Below are 20083 nucleotides of genomic sequence, written 5' to 3' on the forward strand. Positions count from 1 at the left end.
TTAGTTTTAATTGTCACACAGTCCAAATGTCATCTCTGCAATTATGCACATGTTAAATTGATGGACCTTGGGAGACTCTATTTGCTATTATTTTGTCCTAACAGGATAGTCATGTAAAATATATAATGAAGGGTAAGCAACTCTGTTTTTTTTTTTTTTTGGGGGGGGGGGGGGGGTATATACACTGAGCTGAATGGCTCAGTTCAAAGTTCAAGTTGGGGCATAGTGGCACTGTCTGCAGCATTCAGACCAAAGTTGCCTGTTTCTTTCTATGACTTCTCACAGCAAGCCTGCAAGGTGAGTAGTCAAGCCATGAACAGAACACTTACTTATCACTTACTTGGAGAATGCTTGACAGAGACTGTGGTATCTTGTGAAGAATTCTTTAAAATCCAGAGCATGGGGTTTAAAAGCTGTTCCAATTCAAGGGTATGGCTACAATCAAAGATTACCAGTGATTAATTTCTGTGACTGTAGCAAGGGGTTCTATGAGATATGCTACTCAGTAGTGCATGTATGGCATGGAATTGCATAGTGTGACAGTATTACATAGTATGCACGTATAACATGGCTTATGGAAGCCAATTTCCTCAGTAAGAATACTCTGTCTTAGGTCATTTGGTTGGTCTTGAGGTGCAATTGAAAACTAATGGTAGTATTGAAACCCAGAAGCCCAGTATGCAAAGATAGCTTCTGTACCACAATATATACTGTGCATAATGCAGAAATTTGAACCTTAGCGAATTACTCCATTTTCACCAGTGAAAATCAGTCTGCATTTCCCTGTTTTTTCCATTTGATATGTGACATTCTGTCTATAGCCTAATTGATATTCTTTTTTTCACTTTTCTGTTTACCATTAGGTTATTTTCCAGTAATTGCCTCTTGGTTTCCCATTCTAGTAGCTGCATGTTTCAGTATAGCTTATGCCAGGCATTGACTCCCTAGCCATTAATTGCTTTTATACTATTGCTATCGCTGCAGCCATAGATCTAGCTCTTGCTAACAACTAGCACAATGCACAGAACTTCCTTTTATTGCTCAGTAATAACAGAATGCTAATTGTAACATTAAATCACAATTTAAGCACTTACATTTGGCTCTTTTAAAGTTTAGCACTTTTGCCTCAAGTTTTTCTTTTAATACAATATAAATGACCTAAATGTGATGTTGTATCGCTGCATGTGCTGACATGGCATCCTGGTGTGAATAATGAAGATGAAAGGAAAGCTGCCAAGGTCAGCTGCAAGCTTTTTGCTTTATTGGTAATGAATTAACTAATGATGTGATGTTCTGTGTATGAGTGGGTTTTCTTAGTAAATACCTAAGGGATGGAATGGCTGTACATGCTTATTACTATTAGATATTGCAAACATTTATGCAGTGACATGCTATCATATGTATATCCATTTTCAGAGGTACACTATATGTACAAAAAATCCTATAGTCAAACCTATATGAGTCATTAACTGGAGTTGTCCACTTCTCTTTGGTTATAACAGCCTCCACTCCTTTTTGGAAAGGCCTTCCAAAAGACATTAGAGTGTGTCTGAGAGATTGTATGCCCATTCTGTCAAAAGAACATTCGTGACGTCAAGTACTGATCTTGGTTGTGGAGAGCTGGCACGCAATTAGTATTCCAAAGGTGTTCGGTAGGGTTGAGATTAGGGATCTGTGCAGGTCACACAGGTCCCTCCAGACCAACCTGTTAAACTATGTCTCTATGGAGCTGGTCTTCACCCTGTGCAGGCATGCTGGAACAGAGTAGGGTATTTCGCAGACTGTCTTTGTCTGCTGTAGCAACAGAACCCTTAAAGTGGATGTAAACCTGATTCATGAAATTTGAGCTGGGCATATACATCTGCAGTGTTTTTTTATCTCTCTCCAAAGCACTACGTCCCGTAGCTGTCTCCTGCTCCATAGCTCTATTATCAGCTTGATAACTTCTTACACGTTCTCCGAGACGGGAGATAGATGTGTGTGTCAGGGAGGTTGCTATAAATAGATTAGTAGTCAGCTTGCCATCTAAGAACACAGCTCTGCACATTTCTTTCTTCCTTTGCCTTTGAGGAGAAGAGGTGTGTGCCTTCCCTCCAATCAGCTGTCTTGGCTGTATGCCAATAATCCACTCTCAGTGCTAACCACTAAGAGAAAAACTTTAACACAAAGAGCACTTTCTAAAGGATATACACAGATGAAGACAGTAGATATACATGGAAAACTTATATAGGGAGATTTGTTTCATCTCTGTGTATCATCTGAGACTGTTCACTTCACTGGGTATATGGAAGGGGTTACATCCACTTTAACTAGAAATACCTGAACTCAATATTTTGGAGCGGTATCTGCATGCTTTTAGCCATATAGTGCATATACAGTAGTTCCCAACATTTTAAAACAGCATTCATGTGCATGTTCCTAAAGAAACAAGGAAAGCCTTGCAAATGTTGCATTTTGTAACAGGAAACCATAAACCTTTACCATCCTGAATGTATCACACCACTTAAACTAGCTTAGAAGATATTTTAATATTCATTACTATAGCCTTTAGCAGGTAGTGAATAAGAGGGATCAAGTATGACAGGTACATTATAGGAATCAATGTGAAATCATTGATGACATTAAAGCAGAATTTCAGGCTGTTCCATGCTATGCTTAAACCTGCTCCCATCCCCATTCTAACTCCTATTCTAACAACCCTGTGAAAGGAAGATGTGCATATTTATCTATTCTGAGGGCGCTCTGGTCCAGTCATGTGATCCGCTCCTAGTGGCAGCTTCAGGGGAGAGGTGGGACAGCCGGCAACAGATTCCTCATTGCAAGTCCATGGGTGACATCACCACATGGGCATTTTAGCCTTTGTTAGAGATCTCTCCTCTCCCCTGAAGCTGGGGAGGTCACGTGACCGGACCTGAGCACCCTCAAAATGAGTAAGTATAAGCATCTTCTTTTCACAGGGTATTTAGAACAGGATTTAGAATAGAGGTGGGAACAGGTTTAAGTATAGTTAGGAAAAGCCTGGGCTTGCACTTTATTAATTGGTTACCTGAAACTAGCAAATTTTTAAAAACTGATTTGGGCTGACACCTGCATCAGTACTTAATGATACCTGGATTTGAAGAAGTGAATGACTGCTAATGCAACTCAGTCCAGTAATTTCACAATCAAATTCTGCCAACAAAAAGGCTTTATATATAAGGTGCAAGATCCAGTGAATCCCAGTGGTGGACAATCAGCAAACTAATCATTCAGTTTGTCTTTTTGATATTAAAAAGGAATCACTAATACATTTCCAATTTTGATAAACTATACATTTTAAAGGTCATTTTTCACTTTTCAAAAGCTGCTCTTTAGCCTTTGAGGGTTTTGGGACAACTAATCTCCATCCCTAACCTAAGATCCTCCCCCTTTTTTAACTTCCTTTATTCACATTGAGAGGCTACAGGAGGCTGAGCCCCTCAACAAACACAGAGGGCCTGGGCCCTGTTGGACACATAGAAATTTTTCTCCAATGTATCAGAGCTTCTTAGAAACCCATATGCCCTTGTCTTACAACTCTACCTGTTTCCCTTCATCAGACTTGCTCCTGCTTAATCCATCATTTTAGATGCAATAAAAAAAATATATATATATATTTTTTTTTTGGACAGATAAAGGATGTACTCCAAAATATTCATGCTGAATTCTTTCATTTGGGGCAGACTATATCTGAGAGTCTTTATAAACAAGCTGAGCCAGGGATGTTATACATCTCATTATTAGCAATATATCAATATTGTTCATAATGTCCACATCCTATCCTACTAGAACCGCATATGATTTTCAGTGAATCGGTTCATCAGTGCTCCAGATCTGCAACTTGCAGTACATTATTGCAATTTAATTACGCATTAAATTAGTGTAATGTAAGAAGTACATCTAATAACACTTAAAGGAACCATTTCTTACTGAACATGTTTTTTAGTACTCTAATAATTACTAATTAGTTCCAAAGTAGAACTAAAGGCAAACTTTTTTTTCAGTTTTGGATAGAGTGGAGAGGGATTAGAACACCTGTCAGTTTTTTTTGCTGTCTGTGCCCCCCTTAAGGAGATTCACACTCTCTATTTGTCCTGTTTACTATTATCATTGAGGCTATGTTTCCACTAGTGCGTCCCCAAAGTCGCGCGATTTTGCCGCGATTTTTTACCGCGATTTTACCGTGACTTTTTACCGCGACTTTTTACCGCGATTTGAAGCAATGCCTGTATCTATGGACCTCAAGTCGCATCAAAGTGGGACCAAAGTAGTGCAGGGACTACTTTGAAGTCGCTGCGACTTGAAGTCGCACAGATATGAACGGTACTCATTGGAAATCATGGGAAACAATTTGTCATGCGACTTTTCAGTCCCAAGTCGCATGAAAAGTCGCACTAGTGGAAACAGAGCCTAAAAGTGAAAGTAAAAGAGAACCCCACATTTTGAGTTGTCCCCAAAAAAGTAATATAGGGGAAACCTTCCAATGGGAATACTAGTTCCAGTGACCTGGGGGTTTCCGAGGAATTCCATTAATTTGCAGGTATATTTGGCTGTGGAGCAGGAAGTGAAGGGAAATCCTTGCAATGGGACACAGCAAAAAAAATCTAACAGGGGTTAAAAACCTCCCTTACTCTATACAAAATGAAAAAAAGTTTTGCGTATATTTCTACTTTAATATAAGTGCTAAGTTGCAGAACAAGCCATTATATTGTGGCCATAGAATTAATTAAACCAACAATCCCACCACCTTTAGGTTAAAATATAGTATACAAGCATTCATGTACAATATGTCTAGTGCTATTGCAAAACTATTGTTTCCACTATATGTTGTGAGTACTTTAGGACCCTGTAATGGATCAAGATTGGTAAAAAAAAATTGTTTTTTGCAACTGGTCACATTATTTTATTTTGCTGTCCTGCTTTTTAATATTAACTATTTTGTTTGTTGCCCATTAGAATTTAGAACGTGTTTATTGGCATGTTATCAAATAAGACAGCAACTGTCAATAGGCATATAACTAATTTTTCTTCATAAAGCAGTATGTGTTTTGATGAGTGCCAGGAGGCTGTTACATAAGACATGATTGTTTCCAGCGCACACCTTCCTAACTGAACAAGGAGACAGAGACCAGGCAAGGACTTGTCACATTCCGTATATAGCTGTAAGCTGTTTCACATGCTGCCACTTCAGCTCCTTTATTAAATCTGCTGTACGGAATGGAGAGCCTGATGATATTTTGACTTGGGGCGAGGTGCCATTTTTATCTGTCAAATTCTAGAACAATCACTAGGATGACAGAGAAACGTACAGATTCATTTATAGAACTGTGTATATACATCTCTATTGACAGTCCTACTGCAAGGCTTACATTGTGAATGTTACATAGGCCAAGCTATGTCCTTGCCAGACCTTCTTTTTCAGAAGTGGCTTGAATGGTACAGATCACCCAACCCTGCCAGAAGGTAGTAATGCCACATATAAAATAGAACAAGTGCCATACATACTGCTTGAAGCAGTCAGCACAAATGTTCAAAAAGGTGATTCCAAAACAACGGTTTTCGGAGGGAACCCTAGATATTAGCCAGCCATTTTCCTGTTTTGTTTTTTTTTGTTTAGGTATAGAAAAAAGATTTTTGAATAACACATGGCTGCGTGTGTAAACATTGCATGACGAAGATGACTTCAAATGGATATTTTTTCAGTAGACTTGAAGCGGAGTTCCACCCAAAAGTGGAACTTCCGCTCATTTGTCTCCTCTCCCCCTCTGGTGCCACAATTGGAACCTTTCAGGGGGGAGGGAGACAGGATATCCTGTTCCCACTTCCAGGAGTCTACGCAGTGGCCCATGATGACACCGCGGGGCTCCCTCCTCCTCCCCCTGTCACCGGGCCAGTAGGAGAGAGGAGCAGGGCCTCGTGCATGAGGGCCTTAACTGCAATGGCGGCGGCAGCACCCGACAGCTGATGGAAACAGCTGCAGTGCTGACATCGCTGGACTCCAGGACAGGTAAGTGTCCTTTTATTAAAAGCCAGCAGCTGCAGTATGTGTAGCTGCTGGCTTTTAATTTTTTTTTTGGGTGGACCTCTGCTTTAATAAATGTCAAACAAGTCTGCAAATTCAATTATAAATAAGATGTAGAGAAAAAAGGGGGGGCAGTATGAAAAAGTATAGAAGAAAATTTAGGGCATTTGTTTATTTTAAGGTAGGTTCCTGGACCAGATGTTTACAGTAAAAGTAAATAAGAGTAAGTGCCCAGGGTTCCAAGAGACCTTTGTCAGTGTACCATATTTCTAGAACTCTCAGTATGCAGTTGGGGAATGTGAACTTTCCTAATAGGGGTTAGCAAAAGGAATGGCATATATAATAATGTGAATAGACTAATTGACTTCTAGGCTGCACACCGGTATCTTAGGAATATAGTATTTTTTTCTAGCTAGGTAAGTTAGAGTAAAAGGATAGTTTATAGTGCTTGTAGTCTAGTAGTTAATCTACTTATTCCTCATTAATGTACACACAGCACCCCATATTGACAGAAAAACACAGAATTGTTGACATTTTTGCAGATTTATTAAAAAAGAAAAACTGAAATATCACATGGTCCTAAGTATTCAGACCCTTTGCTCGGTATTTAGTGGAAGCACCCTTTGATCTAATACAGCCATGAGTCTTTTTGGGAAAGATGCAACAAGTTTTTCACACCTGGATTTGGGGATCCTCTGCCATTCCTCCTTGCAGATCCTCTCCAGTTCTGTCAGGTTGGATGGTAAACGTTGGTGGACAGCTATTTTTAGGTCTCTCCAGAGATGCTCAATTGGGTTTAAGTCAGGGCTCTGGCTGGGCCATTCAAGAACAGTCATGTAGTTGTTGTGAAGCCACTGCTTCGTTATTTTAGCTGTGTGCTTAGGGTCATTGTCTTGTTGGAAGGTAAACCTTCGGCCCAGTCTGAGGTCCTGAGCACTCTGGAGAAGGTTTTCGTCCAGGATATCCCTGTACTTGGCCGCATTCATCTTTCCCTTGATTGCAACCAGTCATCCTGTCCCTGCAGCTGAAGAACACCCCCACAGCATGATGCTGCCACCACCATGCTTCACTGTTGGGACTGTATTGGACAGGTGATGAGCAGTGCCTGGTTTACTCCACACATACCACTTGGAATTAAGGCCAAAAAGTTCTATCTTGGTCTCATCAGACCAGAGAATCTTATTTCTCACCATCTTGGAGTCCTTCAGGTGTTTTTTTAGCAAACTCCATGCAGGCTTTCATGTGTCTTGCACTGAGGAGAGGCTTCCGTCGGGCCACTCTTCCATAAAGCCCTGACTGGTGGAGGGCTGCAGTGATGGATGACTTTCTACAACTTTCTCCCATCCCCTGACTGCATCTCTGGAGCTCAGCCACAGTGATCTCTGGGTTCTTCTTTACCTCTCTCACCATGGCTCTTCTCCCTTGATAGCTCAGTTTGGCCAGATGACGAGCTCTAGGAAGGGTTCTGGTCATCCCAAACATCTTCCATTTAAGGATTATGGAGGCCACTGTGCTCTTAGGAACCTTAAGTGCAGCAGAAATGTTTTTTGTAACGTTGGCCAGATCTGTGCCTTGCCACAATTCTGTCTCTGAGCTCTTCAGGCAGTTCCTTTGACCTCATGATTCTCATTTGCTCTGACATGCACTGTGAGTTGTAAGGTCTTATATAGACAGGTGTGTGGCTTTCCTAATCAGGTCCAATCAGTATAATCAAACACAGCTGGACTCAAATGAAGGTGTAGAACTATCTCAAGGATGATCAGAAGAAATGTACAGCACCTGAGTTAAATATGAGTGTCACAGCAAAGGGTCTGAATACTTAGGACCATGTAATATTTCAGTTTTTCTTTTTTAATAAATCTGCAAAAATGTCAACAATTCTGTGTTTTTCTGTCAATATGGGGTGCTGTGTGTACATTAATGAGGAAAAAAATTAACTTAAATGATTTTAGCAAATGGCTGCAATATAACAAAGAGTGAAAAATTTAAGGGGGTCTGAATACTTTCCGTCCCCACTGTACATATACCTATACCTACATATTTTGACCTGGTCTGCGGTCTTTGTACTTCTCATTGATATAAAATCCCCAGAAGCTGACAAATGAGCAGCATATAATGTGGCAAAGTTGAACCACATGCAGAGACCAAGAGGAGACAATGAAAGCAATAACTGAAGCTCCAACAGTGCATACTGTCAGCAGGGAGTGTGTTCTAGTTAGCAGCCTTTCATTGCTTATACTGTGACATGTTTCTGTCTTCTTCACTGTGACAGAGAACCAATAGATTTATTCAGCCACTTCTTTGACATGTCAGTAATTTTTTATTCTGCCAAGAAGTGGGGATAATTCTATACTATGTTAACAGATTAATAAAAAATGTTACTGTGTACAGAAATGCATTTATTTTTTGAACAGAACCTAAATTTGAAAGGACCGAGAATAGTATAGTCCTGTGTAATTGCTAAGTTAAATAGTGTGTGGGAAGTGTGCATTATCCTTTGAAATTAGTTTATAAACAAAGAAAGTAATTTGGTCTCCTGCCCCCTTTTCTATATTGTCTGTGTTATACAGTATGTATCCCCTTCTCTATGACCTCTTCTGTAGTCTTATAGGTTTCACAAATAATAAAGGAAATCTGTGGTAACAGCATATACCTTATATTTATAACATTGGCATTGTCATAGCAATACAAACAATAGTTATATTTGACAATCCAATATAAGCTTAGTTGAACAATCTCCCTTCATGTTGTGAGCGTTCCCTTGCTGCTGGCCGTCTCTTTTCACAACTTACTGGATTCCCTGCATGCTTTGCAGCTACTCCTCTGCTCTTTACTTTCAGTTTCTAAGGACTACATATCACATGGTACCTTGCTGCCTGCAAGCAGTGATCCCTGTATTAACTCGTTCTCCTGAAACTCCTCCTCTCAGCACCTTGGTAGTGCAGAAGGCAGGCTCGGTGAAATGTACTCATAGGACATAGTGAAGATGTGTCAAATAATTCAAGAAAGTAAATGTCTGGGGATCTTCACAAAGTAAGTTTACCAACTTCAAGGATGTTCAGATTTAGGGCCCTTTCACACTGGGGCAGTTTGCAGGCGCTATTGCGTTAATAATACAAACCGACCCGAAAGTGCCGCCGCTTTGTCTCCAGTGTGAAAGCCCTGAGGGCTTTCACACTGGAGCGGTGCGCTAGCAGGACGGGAAACAAAGTACTGCTAGCAGCATCTTCGGAGCGGTGAAGGAGCGGAGTATATACCGCTCCTTCACCGCTCCTGCCCATTGAAATCAATGGGACAGCGCGGTTATACAGAGGCGCAAAGGCGCTCTGCGGTGGTTTTTAACCCTTTCTCGGCCGCTAGCGGGGGGGGTAAAACCTCCCCGCTAGCGGGCGAATACCGACAGTAAAGTGCCGCTTACAATAGCAGCGCTTTACCGCCGCCCCCTCCCCAGTATGAAAGGGCCCTTAAAGGAGTAGCCTAGAAATGGTGATTGAAATACAATGTAGAAATGATACACTTTAAAAAAAATAAATATTAAACTATGTGTAACATTTAAAGGCTTAAAAAAATACTTTTTCTTTCTTTTTTCCCACAAAAGTCCTCCAGTGTAGAGGCAGTTGGTGAGAGGAAATTATATTTACTTGCATACACCTGGAAAGAACAAAGCAAACTATGCCAGTGATTAGCTCTCTTTCACATGAGTGTACTACAGCATACCCCCGTGCAAGGGTGTTTGACCACAAGAACACTTGTCCATCCCCATGCAGGCAGTATCATTCACGTCAGTTGAGACACAGCAACTGCACAGATACAGTCACTACTTCCAGTTTGACAACCATATGGGTGCACAGCCCTGAACGCACACTGTCTGCAATTGGGACCGTGTACCTGCACCCACAGTTGTCAAATTAGAAGCAGTGGCTGCATTTCAATTGGCATGAATGGGACTGCCTGCATGGGGATGCACAGAACACCTGTGCATCCCTGCGTGGGCAAAATGGCTCTTGCACGGGAGTATACAGTAGTATGCCCCTGTGAAGCAGGTCTAATTCAGAAGTTCAATTGGTTGCAAACATATGGAGAAAGCTTTTAAAAATGTGCATTGAGGTTTATTATCTCAGTCCTAATGTTTATGACTGTAAATTTTATACTGCCTTTATGGAAAGATCCGACCATAGATGGTATTCCATCTTTCATAAAGAATAGATGTAGCAGTTTTATAGATAAAATGAATATTTCAAAGAAAATTAGTCATCTCTCAGTGATGGCAACCATTTCATGAGATAATGAATTACTGAAAGTAAATTGCCACCATCCTCAGCATACCGCTCAACTTCTGAGATATGAAGGCGGGGCAGCTTTAGGTAAAATGTATGACACACTCCTCTGCCCCCCAGTTATGCAAAGCATGAAAAAAAGTGTTTGTTTTTTTACCACTACATTTCTGTGTACTAACTTATTAAAATAAATTGAATCATTTACAGGTTGGATGAAAATATTAGAGTAGCACCACACTTTCGGTGCCAAAGTAGTGTGTTTTCAATAGAAGTCTATATTTTAGACCAAAAACGGGGCATTTAAGGAGGAAGTAAGGACAGGAGGATTTGGTTCCAAAAGTGGGACAGTTGGTAGCTTTGCCTCATTATTGTTGCATTTCTATTGGACATGCTGCATGCGCAATAATAAATTGTTTCCACTCACAATAGAGGCATTTTGTACAGCATATTGGTTCAGTCAGCTTTGTGCATGTGACATGTTCTCTTGAATAATTGTTTGAATAGAAAAGCGTAATTGTTTTTGTAAGCGATTTTTTAATATCTAGGTAATAAATAGGTGCTTCAGACCCTATTAATAGTTTCATTGCCATGAACAGACAGCAGCCCTGCTAAATTAGGGGGATCTCTGTTGAATAATTCAGTGTTTTCCTCATGATTAAATCTCTGGGCATAATATGATGTTCCCTTTGGGCATGTTCATGGATACTGTTGCAGCGACAATAACAGTCCTCGGAGACTTACACCCTCACCTTGTGGTTTTATGTTTGTGTTTTCCTGCAGATACCCTCCTGGATGACTTCCTTCTCACGTACACGGTCTTCATGACAACAGACGACTTGTGCCAAGCGCTCCTCAGACAATATCCTTAATTAACTGGAACAGTCATGCCCCTGATTCCAGAGAATGAAAAGCAGATGCCTACCATTAAAAACACATGACATCTGGTAAATTACTGAAAGAGATGCACAACTGACACATTTCGCTATGATGTGGTAGCACCAAAATCGTTTTGCAAAGCGAACATTGATGAATTGGCTTCTACAACTGTTGAGGTTGCAGGGTTGTATCATTTCTCTCTGGGTTCCTATCTGTTAATATAATATTTAAAGCCTAAGTGCAGCCAAAATCAAAAACAGAAAAATCTGCACAAAGGACACAAGTTGCAGTCAGTAGGATGTGCTGATTTCTTTACAGTTCATAGTAATTCCCCTCCATTCCGTCCCCCCACCCCGTCACTGTAATCTTCTGGTGCGGCGGGAGTTATTACAACTAAAGGGTTATTTCAGGTTCTCATCAAGGAAGTCTGACTGTGCCCGCCCTTTCTGCCCAGCTCCACCACTCATAGAAACCATATTTACAGAGCTTATATGAATAGAACACTATTTATGAATGGAGGGGACATAGCTATCAATCATCTGCCCATCCACCATTCTTTGACAATGAACTCCAACCCTAAAGTAGTAGTAAACCCAAAAACAAAAATGTAAACGGTACAGCTTACCAATCCTTAAATGTTGTGGCTACATAATTTTTATTTTTTCGTTTTTTTACCCCTTTATTTTCACCTGGTGATCTGGCCAATAACACACTTCCTGAGAGAGGGGTAGAGAAGGAAGCGCCACCTGAGTGTAGTATTAACAAATGATGTTTAATGGCACCAGGTAAAAACACACTTACAGGATAAAAACATATAAAAGGCTCATCTGTATAGGTATGTGGTCCTCAGTGTTCCCTCTGATCCTGTGGTGGTGACGCTGCAGGGATGCTGGGCTGCAGAAGGTGGATTACCAGCCGGGAGCTCCTTCTGTGGCCATCAGGAAGAGACTAGGGTCCGGCGTGGAGCGCACGTGGAGCATGCATGACGTCACAGGTCATCCGTCTGCTTCTGGGTTCGGTATCCAGAGGAGGGATCGTCCAGGCAGAAGGGCTAGCAGGGAGGTTGAGAGAAGGCTACGCGCTTGGAGCCACTGCTCCTTCAATAGGCCTATTGAAGGAGCAGTGGCTCCGAGCGCGTAGCCTTCTCTCAGAAGCAGACGAACGACCTGTGACGTCATGCACGCTCCACGTGCGCTCCACGCCGGCCCCTAGTCTCTAGTCAAATCCACTACAACAGAGCAGGTAAGTATAACATGTTTGTTATTTTTATAGGAAAATAAATGAGACTTTACAATCTCTTTAAGTGAAATACAGTCTTCTCTCCTATCTTCCTCTTGACATAGGGACAGACAGGCAGCAGCTTGATTCATTAATGAGCGAGTGGGATGTGTGTGTCAGTAGATGCACACAGCCTGGCTCAAGATCAAGCCCACAGAGGTGCCCACATAGCGAGCAGTTTGCTATGGGGACACTTGTAGAGGAGGAGGAGCATAGAGCTTCAGTGGGGGACCCCACAGGAGGAGGTTTGGGTCCCTCTGCACAATTCTATTGCACAGAGCACTTGCATATAATAGAGTTAATTTTCTAAAACTTGAAAGTGCAAAATCTGGTGCAGTTCTGCATATAAACCAATCAGCTTCCATGTTTTTTGTGAAAACTTAATTTAACAAGCTGAAGTTGGAAGCTGATTGGCTAACATGCACAGCTGCGCCAGATTTTGCATGCTCCAGTTTTAGTAAATCCCCCCAATGTGTATTATTTGAATCAAATAAATCGAGACTTTAATGTCACTTTAGCTGTTGTAAATAATGGAAAGAGGATGTGAGATCCTTGTCAACATATTGTAACAGAACCCAGACAAGGTTTGCTATACCCTTGCACATCTTCCAGTAGGTAATACTAATACTAATATACTAATATTGATATCTCCTGAATAATAATCACTTTGTAATGTATTTCTTCCATGATGCTTATGCACTGTGGGCCCTAGTTAGAAAATGAGATCAGGACAAAAAATGTTTGGAGTATAAATGTATTAGTATCTGCAACCTGGAGCTAATGTGTACTTATTGTCCTGTAATTGTCTATCCACTTAAAGGGCTATTAGTATTTAGTTTTTGGGATGCTAATAGCAAAACTTACATGCACTTGCATTTAAAAAAAATAAAATAAAATAAATTCTCCTCTGAGACTCCTTCTTAAACTCTACCCTGACCACCTACCAGACTCCCACTTGGTTGGTGTCCCCTTTGCCTCCTGACACCTTTGGAGTCCTGCAGGAGTTATGTGCAGTCCTTCACAGTGCTACACACAGGCAGCTAGAGAGAGAGACAGAGCCAAAACCACATCTCTTCTACTCCTATACATCGGTGATTGACATTTCGGGAGCCACTGTCAGTCACCACTGGGAATGAAGAAGAGAGATATGGATTTGGATATGTGTCTCTCACGCTGCCCATGTGTATGGCTCTGTGAATGGCTGCATGTAACATTGTAGTTCCAAACAGCAGCATGCACATAGAGGAGACTTCTGCAGAACTCTGCAGGTCCGAGCAGGCACAGGGAGAACCAACATAATTGGAGACTGGCAGGGTGGCTGGGGAAGAATTTAAGGAGGAAGGTCAGAGGAGATGAAACAAAACATAGCAAGTTTTGCTATTATCATTTAACCAAAAAATACTTTAATATCACTTTGTTACTTTTCAGAAATGCTTTTAGAGATATGACATGCTTGAAACACTTGCCTCACACTGGATATGATGTGTGAAAAGTGTAGTCTTCCATGTGTGTGAGAGAACAGGCCTCAACCATAGTAAGGAGTCAAGAGGATGGCATACAATAGATAGCACGCACATAACGCCACACATTTCCCTTTATGACAGGCCTTGATTAATTGTCTTCCTTTTTCTGCTTTAGGAGATTTAATGCATTCCAACTTTTCACCCACATGCCATGTTTATGTACTGACTTCTGAGAGGTGGAGCGCTCCAGGCCAGAGTACACAGCTAATCCAAGCAATAGGCATATTATGAGATCAAACGCTGCATTGCAAACAGCACTTGAAAATCGTGTTACCTCAAGACAGCTAAATATCAGCAATTAAAACTTGTCTGTTCCAGCACTGTCGTGTTTTAGGACAGGCACGTAACATACCTTAAAATGAGATCAGTCATTTATATGGAAAGGATGGTTTTACATATTTTACATATTTTGAAAAAGAGAATAAACAAATACAAAATTCTGTACTTATTTCAAATTGAATAAGCTATAAGTGTAATTCATTATTGTTTCTAAAGTTATAGGTTTACGTAATACCTAAATGGTATTATTGTAAATAAAATAAAAAACTATTACTGAAAATGCTGTTATTCACATGCAGGTGCATCTTTTAAAATTAAATTCATATATTTTATATATAGATTCATTACACACAGAGTGATATATTTCAAGCATTTTTTCTTTAAATTTTGATGACTATGGCTTGGAGGCGATCGACCTGTGACACTGCTGAAGTGTTATGGAAGCCCAGGTTGTTTTGATAGCAGCTTTCAACTCATCTGCATTGTTGGGTCTGGTGTCACTCATCTTCCTCTTGACAATACCCCACAGATTCTCTATGGGGTTTAAGTCTGGTGAGTTTGCTGGCCAATCAAAAACAGTAATACCATGATCATTAAACCAGGTATTGGTACTTTTGGCAGTGTGGGCAGGTGCCAAGTCCTGCTGGAAAATTAAATCAGCATCTCCATAAAGCTGGTCAGCAGAGGGAAGCATGAAGTGCTCTAGAATTTCCTGGTAGAGGGCTGTGCTGGCTTTGAACTTGATAAAACACAGTGGACAACACCAGCAGATGACATGGCTCCCCAAGTCATCACTGACTGTGGATGGATCTCATGCAACTTGGATTCTATGCCTCTCCACACTTCCTCCAGACTCTGGGACCCTAATTTCAAAATAAAATGCAAAATTTACTTTTATCCGAAAAGAGGACTTTGGAACACTGAGCATCATTCCAGTCCTTTTTCTCCTTAGCCCAGGTAAGACGCTTCTGACATTATCTCTGGTTCAGGAGTGGCTTGACACAAGGATTGTGACAGTTATAGCCCATGTCCTGGATACATCTGTGTGTGGTGGCTCTTGAAGCACTGACACCAGCCTTAGTCCACTCATTGTGAATCTCCCCCAAATTCTTAAATGGCCTTTGCTTCACAATCCCATCAATGCTGTGGTTATCCCTGTTGCTTGTGCACCTTTTTCTACCACACGTTTTCATGCCACATAACTTTCCATTAATATGCTTGGATACAGCACTCTGTGAATAGCCAGCTTCTTTAGCGGTGACGTTTTGTGACTTACCCTCCTTCTGGAGGGTGTCAATTACTGTCTTCTGGACAACTGTCAAGTCAGCAGTATTCCCCATGATTGTGTAATCTACTGAACCAGACTGAGAGACCATTTAAAGACTCAAGAAACTTTACAAGGTTTTTTGAGTTATTAGCTGATTAGAGTGTGACACTTTGTGTGGATGGGGGGATTTGTTTGTTTTCATCTATTGCCAGCCTTAGTCAAGAAAGCTGGATGAGATTGTATGAATTAGTAAGTGGACAAAGGATAATGTTTTATTAGATGGAACAGAAAATACTATTATTTTGTACATATATATATATATATATATATATATATATATATGTATTTATACATAATTGGTATGTATCTTATGTTATGTTGCAGTACTTCAACTGTTGAATATAAATGTAATCTCTAATTGGAACACATGGATCGTGAGTCTTTATTGGGTCACAGAGGTCTCCAGTGTGTGAAATACAAATGTCAAGTGGAAAATGTAGCAAAAATAAAATATATTTTTATACATCTATTTTACCATTTGTATCTAATCTGGGGTAGAAGTAATTTGCAGACAGGGTTGCCTGGTTCCTGATAATAAACCTCTCTGCAGTCATAGAAGAGATGGATGATGCATAGCAGCAGAGAAGGGTTGCCTAATTAGCTCTGTATTTGCAGCTTGGATTTCTCCTATCTTCAGCATTGCTTGCTCTTTTAAAACACAAAATGTTTTCTTGTTGTGCCTTGACCTGAAATTACCTATTGTGCCAACAAATACGACGGCAAGGCAGAAAGCCCAGAGGCCCTGTACACAAAGAGAAAGGTCTTAATTCTTGCTTCCCAGTGGACGGCTCTGTACAAAGACTGGTTACATGATGATGAACATTCCAAGCTGTTCCTGAAGGTAAGTTACAAAGCATGTCGGCTCAAAGGATAATGTGCTTGTGGCTCCTATGCAAACTCATCACTCTGCAAAGGGTACAGTGCTATAATTTTGTTTCTTAACTTATTAAATATTCTCACTGCTAGCAGCTATTGTGGGCTGTAATTATGCTGAAAATTGAGTTTTCTGCCCAGCATAGTGGCCATTGAGACATGATTAACACAGTCATGCCACTAGTTTTTAAATCCTACGTTTTGTTAAAAAAAAAAAACAGCATAAAGGACATTACTTACCATCAAGTGTGATGGGTCTCTTCTGCCACTGGCTCCTCATTTAGCTGAAATCTCCCACCTCCACTGTTTTAATCTTGCACTGTCATGCAGCAGGGTTTAAAAGAACTTAAGGGAGCTGTGACTGTCACTCATCAAGAGTAAAACTTTGTCCTCCCTTTCCCCCCTTGTCTCCTTCATTCATAGTAGTCATACTACAGCTTTTATGAATGAAACAGAATCTATGAATGAAAAAGGTGGACCTTTCAGTCATCCACCTGACCTCCATTCATAGATCACATTTCACTTATAGAAGCTACAGTATGGCATCTATGAATGGAGGAGGTGGGGGGAAGTGGAAGGCATAGTCAGGCATGCTTGATAAGTGCTTCTCACAGCTTCCTCAGTTCTATTAACCCCTGCTGCACTGGAAGATTACAGCTGCGGGGGTGGAAGGGCATCGGTGGACAGCAGCACAAGAGACCCTTTACACTGATTGTAAGTAATGTCCCTTGCATTCATTTTCTTAGCCTTTAAAGAAAAAAACACTTAAACATACAGAGTTGTGTATGTTAGATATAATAATATATTTCTTGAAGGTTTGTCAGTTTCCAGTTTCTTTATATTATAGGGCCAAATTCAGTATGTGTCACCATCTTAAGTAATTAACTTCAGTGTCAGGTACAACCGACAACTTCCTTATTTATGCGGATTTCTGTTAGAAGTACTGATGTTCCATTGCAGATTCCTCTGAAGCCACAAACAAGATCTCAAAATGTAAATATGTTTTTTCATGTTGCTCAAAAGTGTTCTACACTACTGTGTTGATAGAATCACTTTAACCACTTCAGCCCCGGAAGATTTTACCCCCTTCCTGACCAGAGCACTTTTTGTGATTTGGCACTGCGTTGCTTTAACTGACTGTCGCGCGACGTTGCACCCAAACAAAATTGACAACCTTTTTTTCCCACAAATAGAGCTTTCTTTTGGTGGTATTTGATCACCTCTGCAGTTTTTATTTTTTGCGCTATAAATGAAAAAAGAGGGACAATTTTGAAAAAAAACACAATATTTTTTACTTTTTGCTGTAATAAATATCCCCCAAAAATATATAAAAAAACAATTTTTTTCCTCAGTTTAGGTCGATATGTATTCTTCTAAATATTTTTGGTAAAAAAATCGCAATAAGCGTATATTGATTGGTTTGCGCAAAAGTTATAGCATCTTCAAAATAGGGGATAGTTTTATGGCATTTTTATTATTAATTTTTTTTTTTACTAGTAATGGCGGCGATCTGCGATTTTTATCGGGACTGCGACATTATGTCGGACACATCGGACAATTTTGACACATTTTTGGGACCATTGGCATTTATACAGTGATCAGTGCTATAAAAATGCATTGATTACTGTAATATTGTCACTGGCAGGGAAGGTGTTAACACTAGGGGGTGATCAAGGGGTTAATTGTGTTCCCTGGGAGGTGGTTCTAACTGTAAGGGGGAGGGGACTCTGTAGGGGAGATGACAGATCGCTGTTCATACTCTGTATGAACAGGCGATCTGTCTCTTCTCCCCTCAAAGAACCGGAAACTGTGTGTTTACACACACAGATCCTGGTTCTCCATGTGTCAGCCGCGATCGCGGGAGCCCGGCGGTGATCGTGACCGCCGGGCATTCGCATCGGGTCCGGGGCGAGCGGCGCATGCACGTGTTCCTAGTGGCCACAGGGTGAAGCGACGTAACATAACTTTGCTTCGCCCAGCCATGCCATTCTGCCGCAGTACAACTGCGGCGGCTGGTCGGCACGTGGTTAATTAACTTGTAAGTTGAATTGATTCTACACAAGACTATTGACCCTGGTGAGACACTGGGTAAATGAGGGTACCTAAATGGTCTGGAAGACATGAACAGTGGTGGTCTCTAGAATTCTGACTTGGGATGAAGAGCTGAAAGGGCACTTGCTTTGGAAACTATTTGATAAAGGGGGCTTTCATATGTAAACATTACTATATAGTAAACATGCCCATCGTCCATTCACAGTGACACAGCCATTTCCATTTACAACAATGTAAAGGGCAGTGATGATGAATGAAGTGCACTAATCCCTTGCAACCAATCACAAACTATTTATACTGATCTCTGTAGAGTGAAATCTGGTTGGTGGGGTTTAGTGCAATGTCCATTATCATTGCTTCTACTATGTCTTGTTGAATAACCTATTGGATTTGGTTATCACTCAGATATTCAGTTGCAAAGTATATTAATAATGACTATATTCTTAATAGTATAGCTTTGGCTACATGCACTGGGCATGTGAGTATATGTGACTGAAACACTCACAAACAAAACTGTATTTTTTTTGCAGATCTGTTATAGATTTGTTCCAAAAAATGTACAGTCAGCAAGGAAGGCTTTAGGGTTGACATTAAGCAGTTGCAGGCCATGGAGATGAAAAGCATGATCATGTCCCATTAATACATCTGAAATTCCTGTTGTGATATGACCATATATGGCTTTGTATGGCTCTAATCCTCTACAATATATAGATTTAGACGAGCTCGCCACTTGCTTTAACATAAACTTTGTTATTATAACTTGTATTCATAAAGAAATATCACTCTCCTTTAGTATACTACATGTGCTCTGTACTGTGAAATGATTCTTGTTATCATGAAGTTGTAATGCAGCTCAAATAATAAGAATCTCCATTAAAAACAAAAGCTGTTGTAAGATGTCCTTTGTGTTATCCTTGTCACTGCCAGATGAGCTGTAGTGGCATGTTTGCAAGTGGATTGCGTGCAAACATCACATAGTGTTTGTTGTAGGGATCTGACACTGGGAATGCCCGGGCTGCTGTTTCATCAAACAGTATTTCATCACTGCCCTCTGCTATTTGATATTACGCTGGTCCTGCTGATGAGGAATGCAAACCGTTATAAATGAGGCATGATGTTTTTCTTATTTTCAGACCCTCTCTCAGTATGTGTTGGCTGATGTCTATGAATATCCTGTCCTAAAAGAATTAAAGGAATTTCAGAAAGTATTGCGGATTCATCGTCGTCAGTAAGTGTAATTATAATAAATGTTATGTAGAATCTAAAATTGTTTTACAAAGATCCCAAGAGTATTATGTCCATGCAAGGTGACCTGTCACGTTCACATTATATAGATCAGTCTTTGTGTGCAAACATTTTAAACCTATAGCTGCTGACTGCCCCTTTTAACAGCATGGTTCCCTATTCAGATATTGTGGAGTTAATGAAGGAATACAATTCAGGCTTGTCTCATATAATGTGCCTTTCTTACTTCTCTATGGGATTACGGTTCACCAAACCCCAACCCCATGTTTTATATTTATGTAGCAGTATTGGTGACCCTAAATGGGCCATATCT

General features: G+C 40.5%; 1 protein-coding gene across 1 annotated transcript in view; it reads left to right on the forward strand.

Moving 5' to 3' along the window:
• Positions 1-20083, forward strand: part of RAPGEF5 (Rap guanine nucleotide exchange factor 5) — a 505907-nt gene that overhangs the window by 440410 nt on the left and 45414 nt on the right. Inside the window, exons 12-14 of the mRNA XM_073630037.1 lie at positions 11098-11176; positions 16297-16441; positions 19659-19753. Coding sequence (XP_073486138.1) covers positions 11098-11176; positions 16297-16441; positions 19659-19753 — 319 coding nt within the window. The remainder of the gene's footprint in view (positions 1-11097; positions 11177-16296; positions 16442-19658; positions 19754-20083) is intronic.

Source organism: Aquarana catesbeiana, linkage group LG05 (assembly GCF_042186555.1).
Source record: "Aquarana catesbeiana isolate 2022-GZ linkage group LG05, ASM4218655v1, whole genome shotgun sequence".
In the NCBI taxonomy this organism is placed as follows: Eukaryota; Metazoa; Chordata; class Amphibia; order Anura; family Ranidae; genus Aquarana; species Aquarana catesbeiana.